The 18,327-nt window shown below is 37.3% G+C and overlaps 1 protein-coding gene across 3 annotated transcripts in view; it reads left to right on the top strand.

Annotated features, from left to right (window-relative positions):
• LOC105248049 (neuroligin-1) overlaps positions 1–13,666 on the top strand; it is a 33,906-nt gene extending 20,240 nt beyond the window's left edge. For all 3 annotated transcript variants that reach the window (XM_011252602.3, XM_011252600.3, XM_025414697.1), the window contains exons 3-8: positions 3,605–3,751; positions 6,289–6,477; positions 7,285–7,541; positions 8,698–8,844; positions 9,577–10,001; positions 10,942–13,666. In XM_011252602.3, coding sequence (XP_011250904.1) covers positions 3,605–3,751; positions 6,289–6,477; positions 7,285–7,541; positions 8,698–8,844; positions 9,577–10,001; positions 10,942–12,016 — 2,240 coding nt within the window. In that variant the 3' untranslated portion in view covers positions 12,017–13,666. The remainder of the gene's footprint in view (positions 1–3,604; positions 3,752–6,288; positions 6,478–7,284; positions 7,542–8,697; positions 8,845–9,576; positions 10,002–10,941) is intronic.
• The last annotated feature ends 4,661 nt before the right edge of the window (positions 13,667–18,327 follow it).

Below are 18,327 nucleotides of genomic sequence, written 5' to 3'. Positions count from 1 at the left end.
AGATAATATATTTATGTGTAATTATAATTACATATATATAATGCGAATTTTTTTTTATTTGATGCATTATATAAGAGATACAAATAAAATCGCCATACTTAAACTACATAAATACATTTTTAAATATCAAAAGGCTGTGCTAACGTTATTACATTTTACACAAATTTATGTAGAAAAAACAGCAAATGTATTTTGCTTTATCACTTATTAAATTGCTTAATTAAATTATAATCATATTTGTATAATTTTATGGATGTGTAATATTTCATTCTCTGTATCGCTAATTTTACTCTCGTATCTATTGATCATTTTTCGTTTACGTCAGTTGTACGATGCATTGCTTGCACATGCAATTTGTTATTCTTCATGCAGCGATTACTCGTGGAAAAATTCGATAGATAGGTTTAATATACATTATGGCAATATACTTTAATATATAGACAGAGAGAGAGAAAAAGAGGCACTTCGGGAGTGAATACAAAACACGTGAGAATAATATTCGGGATAGGAGGCGAAAGAGGAGCGTCACTCGCGAATTCATCGCGCTTGTCGTTTCTCCGATCGAATATCCCCCTTCTTTGTGCGTACTCGCGTGCCTCGTGTGAGGAATCCGTCGCTGTGAAGAATGAAAGAATAAAGCGCACTTTTATCTAGGAAATGATGAGAAACCAGGATGCCTTGCCCGCACAATGGTGAGATAGATGCTGCATACGCGAAGAAATGAAGCGGACCGAAGGGATCTGAAGCACCCAGGTATTGGAAGAACAAGATAAAGCGACGGCGGAAAGAGAGGAGAAGAGGAAAGAGAGAAAGAAAATGTTCTAGAGAAAGAAAAGAAACACAAGTGTAAGGATGCGTTGCATCCTCAATTCCGTAGTGCATTGCAGTCGATTATTCGATTTACGTGAGAGAACCTGCAAGCACCGCGGGAGTGAGGTGGCTTCGCATCGAATCGACGTTCTCCTGTTCTGGCTGCTGCGACATTAATCTAGAGAGGAGAGACAATGAAGAGGACTTCAAAAGTATCTCGACGTTTATGTGGGTGGATCGATGCTCTCGTACCTATCGACACAAGCTTACAGTCAACAATCGATCGCTATCCATGCTAGATGCGTAGCATCTAAGAATAGAATCGCAAAAAAGCTCTAAATGAAGGACTTTCATTAATTCTATCGACTTTACGGGTCTTTTAAATTTGCACATTTAAATCTTCCTTTAGCGAAGGAGAAAAGTACGATTCCGGCGAATACAAATATTCCTGTAATTCGGACTTTTATATGAAAACTTAGTTAAAAAAGTGAAAAAACAGGAAATTAAAAATCTGCGGAAAAGATATCGTTTTTATGTGACATCTTATGTGATATAGAAGCCAATTAACGGACACGTATAGCTTACTATTTTTTATTTCACAATCGGGCGCCGTGGAATGTCTCGAAATTGCTATTAATTCACCATAACGACTTTGTGATTTCTCGTTAAGGCTTCGAGATAACGATCTTTTCGCATTAAGGGCGAACTTGGTACTGATATATGTCGGGTTCAAAAAGCACCCTCGATTTCGAATTTCCGTCTTTATGAATTTATTGCACCCGTATCTTTATCTCTCCCTTCTCAACATGTATAATATGATCATATTATACGCTAAATTAGGATGTAGAGACTCGGCATGACGGCAAAACGACGCGAAACTCTTCGTACGTGCGGAACCAGAATTTCAACCATTGCTTGTAATATAAGATTATAATCCTGTTATACGATTCTAGTTAGAGTTCTGAGGAAGACACGGAAATAAAAGCGGATACTTTTCCTGAAAGTTTGACCAATATATAAGAAAATAAAATGGCATGTAAAATAATCTAATAGATAAACGTTGGTAAAAGTTTAACGAGATATTTAACTTTAGATAAGCTACAATTTTCTTGAATCGGGAAGAAAAGTTGTGAAATTTTTTATTCAAAAAGTATTCACAGAAAATCAAATTGAGAGAATTTTATTATTAAAATTATTTAATTAATATTTCAGTTTACGCGATACAACTCTTTTGTACATTTTCTTAATTTAAGTAATCATCGGAATATTATTGTTTCCCTAAACAGATTAAAAAATTGAGGTAGCGCAGTAAAAATCCAAGATTGTTTAATAAATTATTAAAAAAAGTAGTATATCATTCCACTTATCCTCGTAAAAAATCTATAATTTATGACTTCAGAGTGCGAACCTGGCGTGACAAAGATGAATCGACATCGAGAAAGTAATAAAAATACCGAGTCGCTCGTAAATGTTTCGAGATACGATCTGACAATTGCAAACGGGCAAATAGAGGCAGGCATGCAAATTTTCGCAGTTTTCAATGGAAAAACACGTGCGAAATCACGAAGGTGATGTCGTTTGCTCGTTCACCTACTTAACTATCTGTCGTTTAGCGTGCGTTATCAGGATCGCAACAGGTGTCTCGCCTGCCATCACTTAACTCGGCATATGATAGTTTGTTCCCGAAATGATTATATTTTGATCGCAAATGCGTTACGGATATTGTGATCGACAGAGAGAAAGAGAGCTATTGATCTGAGAGATCTAGAGAGATGCAAAGGAAGTAATTTGATGAAACATTATTTTTCGATATTTATATAAAACGTGTAAATCAATATTTTTCACTTGAATTCAGCTAAATTCTTAATCTGCGATTTGTAATATTTGAATCGCTCAACTATATTCACATATGTATGGTAAAATTTACATTTTTTTATGTAGATGAAATATTGAAAATGCTTCGGATTTATAACACACTTGGCCATTTATATTGAAAATATAGAAAAATATAATACATATGTACTAATAATTATTGCTACATCATATATGAAACGATAGATATTTTCCATGTAATTTATTTTATAATAATCAATGATTGCTAATATATATTTGATCAAAAAAAAGTTTAAAATCAGATAACAGTATCATAGATTTATAATCATATTCATGTATAAGCTATAGAGCTTATATAAAGTTATACAAGTTTAATCTATAAGACACATTTTGTAAGATAACCGTTCTTTAATTTAGGTGCTTCTTTTTATCTGGCCGCACCTAGTTTTTAAGAAACGTTTCATTATCGTTCATTATACAGTTGTATTAGCTTCACGTGCACATTTCATGACCTGATATTCCATTTTCACATGACCTAATATTGTTTGACAGAGAATATATTAAGATCAAAGGAGATTGTACTTCGCATAATCATAGCTTAAGTTGCCATAAAATATTTAATGTCGAAATTAATTAAAGAGATTATAAAAATATGTAGCGTCGAATATCAAAAGAGTAGGTTTCACTCTGAATTACATGATTCGGACGATACGATATTTATTAATGCTTTGACGACGAAAATTTGTTCGTTGAATATATTCTGTTATCTATAATGAGATATAAAGAGAATCATTGCATAAAGCTATAATTAGCGATGCAGATAAAGATACAGATATTTATTATTTTATAAAAAATAAAAATAATTTCCCTCTTGCATCTATTACATTTATCTTTATGCATTTATCGAGACTGATAGTCTGAGTAGATGGATGTTGTGGTAGAATGTTCTCTGGTCTTGCAGGTAGTATCGCAGACTCGCTGCCAGCTCTCCTCCTCATTCATGGCGATTCCTATTCCTGGGGTGCCGGAAATTCATTCGATGGAACCGCCTTGGCCGCTCACGGACGCCTCATTGTCGTCTCCATCAATTTTCGTCTTGGTGTGCTTGGTAAGCTGGCAATACTTATTCATTGAAACAAACTGTCTCAATTTTCTACCATTTCAGAACACGAGCTACGCCTTGCAAACGTTTGCGGTTACTTTATTTGATCGTTTGCAGTCGTATTTATTACGATCGTTTGCGAAAAGACAAACGAGAGCGTCTCTGAAAGAATTGTTTGCTACGTCATTTGATCAGGAAATGAGATTTTTTTCTTATACGTTATTTATCAAAATTTTTAATTATAATGAAATATATGTACAATGTGACTTTAATCGAATGTCTTTCGTTTGCAACAAATCACAAGATTAAAACAGTTATTTTTTTTAAGCCCATGATTATTTATCGCCGACTGACAAGTTGACACTTCAATCAGTATTCAATAAATACGCGCGTTGGGCCAATAAATTATTGTTTTAAGCGTACAACGATGGCGAACAATGCGCGATAATCGGATAACACTCGCTATTTTGTATGCAAGAGGTGATAGAAAGTTTTCGGATTATAAAACGCGCCGAGTTTTACCTTGCTTTATTTATCATGTGGCGCAACTAGCTCTCTTTTGTGCTTTCATAGACTTAAAAGAATGATCTCATTACTCGCGGCAGTCAAGGGAAAAAAGTTTTATCGAGATCTTACCAGATTACTTTCCGCGCGGTTGTATATAGAAATTCTCCTTCGGGGGTTGTTACCTGTGTGCGCGATAGTTGCAACTTTAAAAAATGCGAAGTTCCACCTCTCGAATATAGATAATAGCAATAAGTTGTAGGACGTTTCGGATTTTCGAGGCAGTCGTGCGTATGCGTGTGCCAAAATTAAAAATGGGAACAAAGGGGAAGAAACAAAGGGAGTTTAATGAGGATGAAGAAGGGGATACGTAAGGTCCGGGTGTTTCCATGCGAGTAGATTTTTGCGCTCGTTTATCGCATGGCCGCACAGCTTTTTGAGCGTCTGCTAAATATCGTGCACGTAATTTAAACTGGCGCGTTGCAAGAATGACCGCGTGAAATATTATTGACATTTGTGCAGCGAAAAAAAACCGGAATGAATATGACCTCGCTCGAATTTATCTGATTTCTCAATAAATGTCATTTTGTAATTAATCTGTAAACGGAATTTATTTGAATATCATTTTTTTTTCTATGTGAAGGACGAAGAATCACAATTTTAATTTACTTAAAAAATTCATATTGTATTTTTTGTAGTTTCACGATTTTTATTTCATGTCTCTTTTGCGTATAACAATAGTATAACAATAGTATATATCCATATTTATTTTCCCCGCGGTATTTTGGAGATGCGATATTTAAAGATTCGAATGCGTATCTAATCATGTATGAAACGATAAACAACGATATTATTCGAAAGCTATGCAGACGTGTTTACAACACCGTTTCCCCATTCATGAAAGAAGCCCAAGGCATTCAGTGGAACAATTTTCGATATCGATACGCCGTATTTTCACTATGCCAGAGTTGGGGTTTGCGTTCCTCTTTGTCGGTATGCTGCAGTTCCGTATGCGTTTTGTTCATCGCATTGAAGCGAAACAATGCCTGTAGCGTTATCCAATATTGTGCGGTCAGCCGATTCCATTTTCTTCAGTTTTTTTTTCTCTTGCTACTTCGTTTATATTAGTCGTGTTTCTTTTATTACTTTTAATATTTGTCATTTTTATTTCATATTTATGTTAATGTGTACATTGATACTGACAGCTTTTGTGTAAATATTAAATAAATTTTGAATCGATGCCACATTGCTGCAACGTAAATCAGTAAAATAAATAAATAAATAATTAATTATCGAGATGAAATTATCTGCCTTTTATATTTTTCAAAAAATATATATTTTTTATTAATATAAGAGGGAAAACATTTATTTTATATTATTTACGTGATATTTATATTACTCTATGATATTTCCCTGGTATTAAATACGAATGTAATTAAGACTTGGAACTAGTGTACCAGCGAATATGTGAATGGGATTAAAAGGCGAATCGGATTGGAATGAAAAACTCGCCTCGCAGGCAGATGGCGAATCAGAGTGACAAGAGAGTCGGTACAGCAAATTGAAGCAAGCAGAATTGAGTGCTGGCGAGCAAATGTTTAATTTTAATCCGGTTTATCCTCCGATCTTCCTTACTCGTGACAATAACTACATACATGTACATATCTTGGCTTTCGTTCTGTAACGATAACTACTAATTTGATAATAATTAAATCTATCAGGTATTTCTTTCGATTAGTATAAACACTAGAAGTAATTGGATTGGAGCTTGATGAAAGTTTTCAATTAGTGCAATAGAATTCAATTGTTCCGATTGTATTTACAGGGGAAAGATAAGATGTGAGAAAAATAGCCTTCTCGAGATAATTCTCTTATCGGGGAAATATTTGAATTTCCTTCTTCGAAAAGTTTTTTCAATGATAATTTATTTTCTCAAAATAACAAAAAGTACGATTCTTAACGAGTACAAAATATGCGAGCGATTTGTAGCGGATGTAAATGACTCGGTCGCCTTCCTAATTCGGCATTGGCATTAACAGGCTTCCTGAAAACCGGATCGAAGGGAAGCGCGCAGGGCAATTATGGGTTGATGGATTTGGTGGCTGGACTTCATTGGCTGCGCGAGAATCTCGGCGCTTTCGGCGGCGATCCTGAGCGACTGGCATTGCTGGGTCATGGCACCGGAGCGGCTCTCGCCAATTTTTTAGCCGTCTCCCCTATGGCGAAAGGTAAGGTGTTTAATCGTTTCGCGGCCAACGGCGGATTGCGCGTGTGTCAGTCAACGGTGGTTAACACGCCATCGGTCGCATTTGCAGTTGACGTTTGCGTATATCCGTTACACATTTTATGTAGAAGCTCAAACTATATAAACATACGTCACGAGTTTTTTTTTTTTTTTTTTGGACAACGTGTGTCCGTAGACTTGATTTTTTAATTTATTTATTGGGTTCAGGTAAAAGAGACTATTTTTTACGCTTTACGTAAAAAATTCTGTTTTATGGATATACCTCCTCCTGGTTGTCCTCCCCCTCCTCCCCCTGAGAAGAGAAATCGATAACGTTTCTTCTTCTGATCCGTACAGATAAACCTAACAAAATTCTGAGTCACAGTTCTCTCGTAAATTGTAATCTTGCTTGCAAAGGAAGAAAATTGATTTCATTACGTTTAAATACTTGGACTGACGTTGGCGCGACTGTCTCTAAAGAGGAATATGCTAATTGGAGTTAATTTATTCACCTTTCCGTATAATCGTGTCTAAGCTTGTTGTATATAGAGTAATACGTAGAATAAAAGGGAAAAATTATTAAAATATTTAAAAATAGGAAGCTTTTGTATCGCGAAATAATACAAGAACTAATCTATTTTTACGAAATATTGGATTTTAAAATAAAATGAAAGGCTAATAATATATAAAATATATTAAATAAAATGTGCTGTTCGTAAAACATATAATTAGAGATTCATCAGACATTCTCCTGAAATTTTTTACTAGTTATATCGTGATTAAAGCGGGAGTTTTTTCGAACAAATTGCAGAGTTGATCGGGAGGGTGATTTTGCTCGGAGGCTCGGCTCTCTCGCCATGGGCGGTCCAGCGAGATCCGCTGATGGTGAAACGTCGAGTAGCCGAGGAGATCGGATGTCCCGGCGACGTCGAAGCCGACGATATCGCATCGTGCCTTCGTTTAAAGAGCGTGGAAGAGTTGCTGGCGGTGAAGCTGAATCCGCCGAGATTCACTTCCGGATTTGCACCTTTTATCGACGGGGCTGTTCTGCCAGCCACAGTCAATCAGGTGAGACTATTTGCCTCGATAATCGATCTTGAGATAAAAAGATAATACGTGATCCACGGTTTCCGCTTATTTTACGATCTATAACACCTTACTCGATTGTTTTGTTTTTTTTAAACACAATATTAACTTTAATTATTAATTTTTATAAAAGCATAATCGAATGTTCATCTATTTTTGAGTTTTGAAAATTTTTATCTATGGATGGAATTGGAAGGAGACCGTGAATCAGTTATAAAGTCAGATTAAAGTTGATATCTTGACAAAAATGGATATAAAAATATCGTATTAACATTTTTATGGCGTTTTTTTGGTACGTGACACCGCTAATGCTATCTGTCGTTTCTGGACGTCCGGCGCAGTGTTTCAGTTCCGCGTCGTTTTGGATGTTAAACCATTTTTCATAAAATTTGCATTTACATTCTCCGCGTTCTCCGCGTTCTCCGCGTAGAGCTATATGCTGTTTAGCGTGGGCAGTTTAAACGCAAATTACACGTGGAATTTCTACCGCTTCATACGCTTCAGACGTAAATAAATATAACAGGGCTAAATAAACATCGATGCGCGTTTCATTTAGATGATTACGGAATTCGCAAATGTTGTAATTGTATGCGGATATTAGCCTGACGCCGACGGCTAACCGACGTATTGATTTTGCACAAGAGCGAACGAGACGACAAGTAAACGATGAATCTGCTAATTGAACGGGCAGCCGGTTGACGGATGACGGATTCGAGAATTCGTAATAGCTAGTACTTCGTACATGCTCCATTAACTCATCCGTTGATAGTCTATCTGGTTATCCTTCGCGTATATATCATGATAGTGAACGTGAAATCAGGAAAGACGAATGAACTCGTGCATAAACTACTGAAAGTGTATAAAAAAAGGTAATTGTGTCTTTATTGAAGATCTCATTATCTTTATTAATAAATAAAAATATTTATGGCCAAATATACGATATTTAGTGTTATGAGGAAATAAAATTGCAAGATACATCTTATTTTATTACGTTTCTCGATTAAATTTATTTAACAACGACGTAGATGGAAAATAAAGATAAAATAAAAATGTAAATAAAAATAAAAATGAAAATTTTGCGTGTGAAACGTATCGATATGCGTGTTATTTTTAAACGTAAAAAGAATCGTTTGATCAGAATTTTCAGCCCACTGCCTCTTCTTCGGGACTAATGCCGATCGTGCCCGGGCCCGGCTCTGAATTCGCGGACTTTGGTAATCGTGATTTACTCTTTGGTTTGACGTCCGAGGAAGCCTGGGTAAATTTCACCGAGCAAGATATACAGGTACAGATTTACATTAACGCAAATTGATTTATGGAAAGCATCCGATAAAGAAATATGTATAAAAAGAAATATGGTATTATACCATGCATTGTGCTCGTTTTCAATTTTTCTTGCTGTTAGAAAGATCATTTTTTACAAATTATACATATTTCATAATATCTGTTAAAAAAAATTATATATATAGGAAACGTTGCGAACTTTTTAATTTGATTTTTTCTACTATTATTATTATGCACATACGCTCTTTTATTTTGATATCGATTTTATCAGAGAAAAGAAATTTGTATTCGAGCGGAAGTGATTTCTTGATTAATGGTCGACACTTTGCGTGCATAATATGTAATTGACATCGATGGGATATAATTTGACAAATTGATGAGCTTTACACGATCACATCGTGGGTCTGCCCTCGCCGATCGTTCCGGATATTATTGACTCTCTAATGGTCACGGTCACTGAGTCGCATTATATATGACATGCATCTTCCTACTTTAGAATGATATTTGGATCAATAATTCACACGCAGATGCATTTATTGCAAAAAACGTCATTTGTTTATTCGCGCTAGTAAAATCTTCAGATAATTATCTCGTAATAATTAGCAATTAAACGAAATTGATTTATACAGCGAGAAAAGTTCAAGACGAAAAAGAAGTTTCTTACATAATCGACATTCGAATGATTCGCTATTACCTCCACGTCGTGAAAGCAGGCAATTCTTATGATTCGCAGAACGGCTTCAACGAAACTAGGAGGGACCGCATATTGCGCACTTACGTCCGGAACACCTATCGATATCATCTGCATGAAATCTATTCGACTCTCCGGAATGAATACACCGATTGGGAGCGGGGTGAGCAAAGTCCCGTGGCGATCTGCGAGGGCCTTTTATCTCTCCTCGGAGACGGTCAAGTCGCCGCGCCGCTTCTCAGACTGGCTCTGCTTCACACGGCCTCGGAGGGACGGGGTTACTTCCTGCACTTCCAATCCGGCGAACGACCGAGTCAGAGAGGCGAGGAAGTACCCTATCTCCTGGGTATACCTCTTCTCCGCGGGGAAGTCACGTCCGCGCCGCCTACCTTTGGCAACTATACTCTCGCCGACGAGAATTTGTCCAAGCTACTCGTGCATTACTTGGCTAACTTTGTGAGACGCGGGTAAGTTTTGCTCTTCCTTACTACTCTCTGTCTGGCTATTAAATGGACGTCACTAATTATGTCTGTCGATTATTTAGAAATGAAGATCAAAAGTTTCCTAACAAATATAAAAGAAATATTATTGTTATTAGAAATATACATTTTCTAAATTATAATAAAGTAGTGCGAAAGTCTGGCAAATTATCTGATTGACATTTTTTTAATGAAATATACGACGGTCATTAATTGGTGACACGACGGTGCGAAATAACTAGGTGCGAAAAGGGTTAATCGGATAAGTGAACCTCTCTCGTTAATTCACTCGGTTCAAAGTTCTTCGGAACTTAAGCATACACTTCGATTACCTTCCGTGAGGAGAGTCTGCAGGCTGGTAGTGGTAGGGTAAAGTTACAGCTGTGAAAGGATTTTGGAACCAAACTCCCGCAAAGACCGTTAACGCGCTCAGCGAAAGCTCGCAATCTCGAAGTAGAGTAGAGTTGTTAGCGGAGAAGACGCGAAGTGATTTTGGCTTCTCTAATTGCGGATCGGTGGCTATCTGGATGATTACGCTGTCATCGATACGGTGAATTTTCTCACTGGAATTTTTTATTAATAGCGAATTATCGCGCAGGGACGTGAAACTTTCGCTCAAGATCACGCAACACAAAAATTCCATTTTCTTATCTCTTTATCTAGAAAATCTTCTTCACTTATTATGAATAATTAATCGTGGTGACACAATAATATTTATCGTTTTATAACAGTTTTTATTAAAAACTAATTATCAAAAATAAATTGTTACATTCTTTCGTTTTGAAAAACGCTTTTGATGCAAAATAATCCAACTAAATAAATAGGGTGATATATCAACAATGTGAAGCGTGGGAGAGAATGTCAAATCAGCCATTCAACAGATATCTGTCCACTTGTCAAAGGATCGCGGTTACGCTCGTTGTTCTAGGGATCCAAATGGTGCGAGTCCCTTGTCCTCGGAGAACGGTTTGACGACGAGTCCGCCGTTCTGGGATTCGTATGACTCTATAAACCAGTTATACTTGGAAGCCGGTCACAGCCCGGAGATGCGTTCGCACTACAGAGGCCATAAGATGTCCCTTTGGCTGAACCTGCTGCCGCAGCTGCATCGGCCGGGCTACGAGATCAACATGCGACATCACCATCTCGCGGATGGCACCAATCTCTATGAAGGTGCGGTACGTCCGCAGAGCACGGCCGTGCCTCTACCAGCACCCCCGCTACCCATGCCATCCCCCACGGAACCGTCCTCGATTCTTACCGCTCTGTCGACCACGGAATGCACCCCGAACGCGACCGTCGCGACGACCATCACGCCTACAACCTCGCGAACGCTGCAGCACTCGAATCTAGGCCCGGGTCCCAATAATCTTCTGCGCAAATTAGCATCCAGTCACTATCAAAGTTACACCACGGCCCTTACAGTTACCATCGCGGTGGGTGTGTTTCTGCTGTTGCTCAACATCCTTATTTTCGCGGGGATCTACCATCAGCGCGACCGGAACGTGTCCGGTGGCAGCGCCTTCGGCAACAAGAAGAAGGAGGAGCTGTTGGAGGCCGGTTGCTCCGGCATAAATACCTCGGGGAAACAGCGACTGCCGGCCTCTATGAATCTGATGGACTCGCCATCGATGCTGCCGCCGCACAAAGCGAAGCTCGTGCAAGAGCTCGAACTGCAACTGCAGGAATTTCAATGCTCACCGCCGCCCGGTGGCGGTAAGCGAATTCTGGAGCCGCCGTCGTACAGCAAGAGCCCGTGCATCCAACGTACTCGTACCCCATCGCCCTGCGTAGACGCTACTATCGCTCGGATGGACGAGGTCAGCGACGTTGGCGTTCGTCATCACGACAGCGAGGACGAGAACGAGGAACTACCGGAACCGCCGCCCCCGCCCAAGGCTCCGGCGCCCAACGTCGGTCTCACGTGCCCCGGAATCCTTCGGCAACCTGGGACACCCGGTAGCGCGAAAAAGCGCGTGCAGATTCAAGAGATCTCCGTGTGATAGAGACGGGGGAGAAGAGGAGAGGATTTCAGTCTCTTGAGGACTTTGATGTTGAAGAGTGGGCGGTTTGCTGAGAACGTGAGGGCGCAACGAGAGAGACAATGTCGATCGAGATCAAGTGTAGCGAGGAGCGTCTTTGAACCCGGATTATAATCGGATACTCGAAGCGCGAGAAGGTACGCTCTCTCAGTCACTGTCAAAGCGAATTTCGTTTTTCTAATGAAATTTTATCGTTTTCTTACATTATTTTCTTGCTTGAAAAGGAATGAATATAATGCTCTCGTTGCGATGCGCATCGGTTGACTCGTACAAAATGAAAATGCGATCGCTCTCCGAAATAACGATCGCATACAACATAATAATAATTCTCTTCTCGATACTCACGCGTTCTTGTTCTTAAAGCTTAAAACTAACTCTAAGAAGTGCGTTTAGTTTACGATCAAATTTAATATTGTTCGCATCATCTTCGCTACGAGTGATGCCGACGTATCCGTAATACTTTAAAGAGAAAGTGAAACAATTTTTACTCGCTGCAAACGAAACGTTGTACAGTGTGTCGTGTGCAAGTGTTAGAAAATGTGCTTTGTCGAGGAGTTTCTTACTGAAACTTTCGGGTTGTGATTCGCATCTTCGCATCCTCACGATTCGGTGAATGCGAATACCACGGAACAGACAGGAGATTCCTAGTGGTCCTTTCCGAGACATGAATCTTCGTCCGTCCATCAAGGACGATAACGTCTGATATACTTGAAATTCACAAAAGTTCAGCCGACACTCGTTCATTGACTCTTCGGCTGGGTTCGGTCGGTGGTTGTTGCGTAAAACGGGGGATTGATGTAATCTCAGGAATAAAAAAAAATGCAAAGGACATCACACACATCTCGCGGCAGGATATGTACGGTATCTGTCGTGGTGCTAACGCGGGCTAATTCAGTCCGGATCTGCCATAATACTAAATGGAATTAATCGAGGAATTGGTAGTCTTGGACTTCAACTTTTAGATTCATAAAACGAGGATGACTAACTATCGACATGTATGTGTGTGAAGGAACGTATAGCAGAGAGAATAAAAAGATGGAGGGAAAAAGAGAAAGAAGAAGGGAAAGAAAATGAATTCTGTAAAATGATGACTCTTGCTAGTGTAACTGGGGCGTATGTTTGTGTGTGCGTATGTAATCTTATACAAGGAATTAGAACACGTATGAGATGCGAGGTAGGTCTAAACGGTTTAATGGCAACGGGGAGTACTTGAGAAGATGCAGGTGACTCTCCATACTTGTTTTAATAATTGCCGTTATGTATAACGTAACATTGCATTTGTAAAGAAAAATTCGATGCGATACGAAGTTTTAGCGTTTTATTCAAAAAGACCGTATATCTGCGTTATGCGTTATATACTCAAACATTTTTATGGCGTATACATTTGTCAGAACGTATTGCGATATAAGTTTTCTCTAACTTTAATATTCACCTGGGGGTTGGAAAGAGAAAGAGAAAGTTGCACTGTTTTAGAAAGTTATAGATTTGCTACAACTTTTTGACGACTGCTATAAAAAAAGTGTTTAGATAAAGAGTTCCTACTTTTGACCAATTGGAGATTTGTCCTGTAACATAAACGCTATGAATTAGTAGTAAATAAATATATTCGCGTAGTCGCTTTAATCTACTTAATATATATTTTTAATAATAATTTTTATCATTATTTTATTCTCGTTCAAATTTACTTAAAAATACCTTTATCTATTTTATAAATTTCATACAGATTCTACAACGGATTCATTTTTCATAAAAGTACTGTTTAACTTGAGTTCTTCTTAATAATAATAATGGAACTTAGTGTAGACAATTTAAAGTCTCAATCTCTCCGAGAGTCACCTGTACATTGTAAATTTCATGCAATATTGGAAATATGATAATTTGAAGACGAAAAGTATTCGGGCTCATTTTAATTTATTTTTTCTGGGGTGCTTAGACGTGTTAAATGATTATGAATATACATACGATATCATTATTTTAAATTTAATTGTTGAATTTAATTATTTTACATTTTGCTTATCCTTCGAAATTGTTAGATTAGATAAAGGACATTTAGAGTCAAAAATAAAGGAAGAATTTCAAAGATTAATATTAGATATTGTTGCAAAATTTCTCTCAAAAATTCTAATAATAAAATATTATATAAACTGGGGAAATATTTGTGTGTACGCAGAATAAAACATGAATTTTTGGCAATTTTTGGCAAATTTTGATTTTAATTAGGTATGCATATCTTACAATGGAACGCACAACATTTCTTGAATGTAACCAAGAACCAAGAACAAGCATTGCAACTCGAATGAAATTCGCAACTCGAATGAAAATTTTGCAAAATCGCAAAATCATGAAATAGAGAAGACAGAAAGATATTATTGTCATAAGCACCCCCCGCGACCGTAAAACTTTTCGAGCAAATGAGAAAGAGAAATCGCGCGAGGGGCCACACCGTAAGTAACCTAACTCCTAATTAACTTAGTCACGGGGAACCTTGCCATAATTAATTCGATTGCACTCACGTGCATTATCATCTAGCGGTGAGACGCTGACGATGTTAAGGTATGTGTGTATATCGCGTATATAAAGATAATTGAGAAGGAATATTGAAACGCGCTGTATAAATCGAGAAACCGTTTGCGATCGATCTGAAAAGCGCTACGTAAACAGATAGCTGTTCGTCGAATTTGGATACGATCGTTAAATTAGCTTCATTTGCATCGTACCTCTCCGTGGAGAGAGTTAAGTTTCATTGTCATTTGCGCGGCAGACAAAGGTGATGATCGAGCCTCATCAAAGCTGTTTACTACCGCCGTTCCTTTCATTTGCAAATTTTTCAATTGATTGGAAATCGATCGTTTCTCAAGATGAAAATGTTGGAATTCAAGCCATTGTTGTTTTCAATGATAAAAAAGAAATGATTTTTTTGGAGAATTAAGATGCTAATTGGTAAAAAACTGATAATGACAAGAAAAATTTCTTTTATCTTTCAGAATATTTACAAAATTATATAAAAAGAAGAATTTTATATAAAAGCAATTAAGTTTTTTATAAGAGAAAGCATTCTCTTTTAATTAGAGAATCTGTAGATGAAAGAAATGGCGGTACTCTTCTGTGACAGTGGGTATACATACAGAATTAAGAAAAGAGTAAGGAAATACTGGACATAATACAGATAGCCAAAGGGATCCGACTATGCTGCCATGATCTGTATTATGTTTATGGAAAGCGTAAGCACAAAAATGCACCCACACGTATATACATTTATCAATGTTTGGAATGTTGGGATTTGTTTAAATAAATACTTAAAAGATTAAAAGCGTAACTGATGGCGTCCTAATTTTACGCACGTCCTATGCCATTCCTGTCGCTTCCTATAGCGCTTCACACACATGAATTAGACAAAAATGGTGTCTATAACTTTTTTCTTACATGTAAAAAATTATTATTAAAAGAATTAAATAATTCAAAAATTATTAAAATAAAAAAAATTATTATTAAATTATTAAATTATTATTAAATTATTATTATTATTACGTACATAATATCATATTGATTGATTTGAGAAATTTTATTCTTTATTCAAAGTAGCTCTAATCAAAAAATGGAAATTACTAAATATCTTTTTTATTTAATATTTTGTGTTTTTTTATTTATCAAGCGTATTTCATCATTTGAGAAATATTAAAAATTGCTGAGACCATTAAGTAAATACGCGCTCGTATATCTCGTTCTTGAGAAGGGTGCCAAATATAGACTAGACCGAGCACTAGGGATGAGAAACGGCTGCGAAACAAAGTAGGAAGATCGAGGATTAGAGTGAATGAATGCCTACACGCTCCTTTCTTATGCCTGGCGTAGTCGTATACTGACGTCTCGCGGTTTTCTTGTTCGCGCAGAGGGTGGCTAAAGCCTGAGGTTTAATAGGGTGCTTTCCACCTCTCGTGAAGCCATGCAACGAGATCTGCCGCGGGCTGAAGTATAATTAGTCATGCTATACAATACTGGCATATAGAAAGACCGAGTGCATAACTATATATGCATATACGTACACACACATACATTTGGGCTTTTGTATGTGTGCGTTTGCGTTTACCGGTACTGCAATGGATTAGGGAGAGAAGGGGGACTGTTTGGTAATTGCTGATACGACCAAAAAGTCAACCGCTCTTCGCGATATAGCGAGACGTGAGAAATATCTCGAATTAATCCTACAGAATGCGGCAGAGAAAAATTCTGAATTTTTCAAGCTTTATTAAATCGTTTTTTTTTTCATTTATAATACGCGCATACAAGTTAATAAAAAAAAATTTTGTTATATAAAATACACTTGCTAAAACAATCACATGTGTTTTATTACAATATATTGTATATCAAGGGCTTAACGGAGCGCACTCGTGTTAAACGCAATTTCGATGAAAAATGGATCAAGTACATATTGTAAAACTGTAAAATTTCTTCACTGTTATAAGCGTAAGCGTTGGCTTGATATTGATATCGATATCGATATCGATATCGATATCAGTATCGATGCTGGCAACTGCCTATGACAATATAAAATTCGTGTTTTTATCGTCTATTAATAAAGCTGTCAGTCTCTAAAGTTACTCTTTCAAAAAATGCGAATTTACACTTGTCTCACTTGATTAAGTTTTTTGAGGATTGAAACAATATTGCTACTAAATTATGATAATTTCTTTACTAAAAATCCCCTTTTATTGAGGATTATTTTTCGTTGAAGAAATTTTTTTATATTCCGCAAAAAAATTAAATCAGCTCATTTCCGCAATTTTGCGGAACGAAAACGCAAACGTTTCATATCAAATTGGTACAAATATAGCAAACGTACGGGTTGCTTTAATCGCTTTAGCCGCCGTTTGATCGTCGCAGCTCATGCATATATACACGCGACCTTTTACATTTTTTGTCAAACGCGATGATCCACGAAGATTTTTTTTCCTCGCTGTTTCAGAGATAGCGCAAGCTCGTTACAATCCTCGAAATGCACAGGTCGTTCCCTTCGCGTGGTCGTTTGAAAAAAAAAAACAAGAGGATAAATAAATCTCTCTCCCTCTGTTATACAAAGCGATAAAGTAACGTCATTTTTCATTTAACGAGGATTGCACTAGGATTGCGTGGATAATACGATTAAATCTTGTTTGGAGAAAAATCATTAAGAGAACAAAATCGGGACGCGTAGAAAAAAGGTGCGTCCGTGTATCAGGAGACGCTAATCAGAGCGGAAGAATCGGAACGTTAGATTCTTGCTTCCTGCGGGTGAATGTGGGTTATTGCGGTTTATAGATATCGGATCGACGCCAATTAATAATCCGATGCTATTTTTAAACAGCTGTTGTAACTAAATGGCAGGCGCCAGTTATTCCAGTTGAAAGAAAATCGATAAGGGCGTAATACGGTAGCGTTACGCGTAAGAGCAGCTAGCGTGGGCTTGAATAGATAGGAGTGTTAAATTGAAGTGTCCGTTTACTTTCCCTAGCGGTTAATATTAACAAAGGCCAGTTTTAGCCAAACTTACTTTCAATAATGAAAGTTAAACTCAAAATTATAATGCGGCACATGCAGGCGACGTGCAACGAATGCAATTAATTGATTGACGTTCCCCAGTAAATTTGTATTAAATTTTAACCCTCTTAGAGGAGTAAAATAGAGCGAGAATAAAGCGATTATTATATCTTAGAAATAAAAGGCTTGCTACTTTTTAAGCTTTTTTAATTTTAAACTCTGTAGAATATGTGAATGTGATTTTATTACGAGGAATTTTATAATACATAGAAAAAAATAAAATAAAAAATGGCTCAAATAATAGAAAATTGGCTCATGTAGTACGAAACATTCTTTCTCTGCATACTATAAATCGCAACTCTTTTTGCTACCATTTTTTTAAATTTTTATGGTATGTTAATGAGTCATCCCCATTGTTTTTTTTCGCTTAGAGTACTACATGCTTAGAGTACAGCGTGTATTCCGACGTGCTCCGGTAATGGAGTGGGATGCGTTTTGCAGATGAAATACAGTGTCTTGCGATAAATGGGCGCCGACGCGATGCTGCAGAGACGTGCCCTTTTACTGTGAATCTAGCTTTATTCGCACTGTGCTTTAAGTGACTCCTGTATAGGTCATGTTGCCTCGGAAGTCGCTATTGTTTGCACCTTGACACTCGACCGGTTGTCAACGTCAGTAACATTTTTCATTCTTTAAGAAATCGATACAGACTATAAGCTCACCCTTAGCGTTCGTTATATAAGCCATAATCCGTGCTA

The sequence above is a fragment of the Camponotus floridanus genome, unplaced genomic scaffold (genome assembly GCF_003227725.1).
Source record: "Camponotus floridanus strain SB8 unplaced genomic scaffold, Cflo_v7.5 scaffold88, whole genome shotgun sequence".
Lineage (NCBI taxonomy): Eukaryota > Metazoa > Arthropoda > Insecta > Hymenoptera > Formicidae > Camponotus > Camponotus floridanus.
The sequence above is the reverse complement of the archived record's forward strand: the minus strand, read 5'-3'. Positions and strand labels throughout refer to the sequence as shown.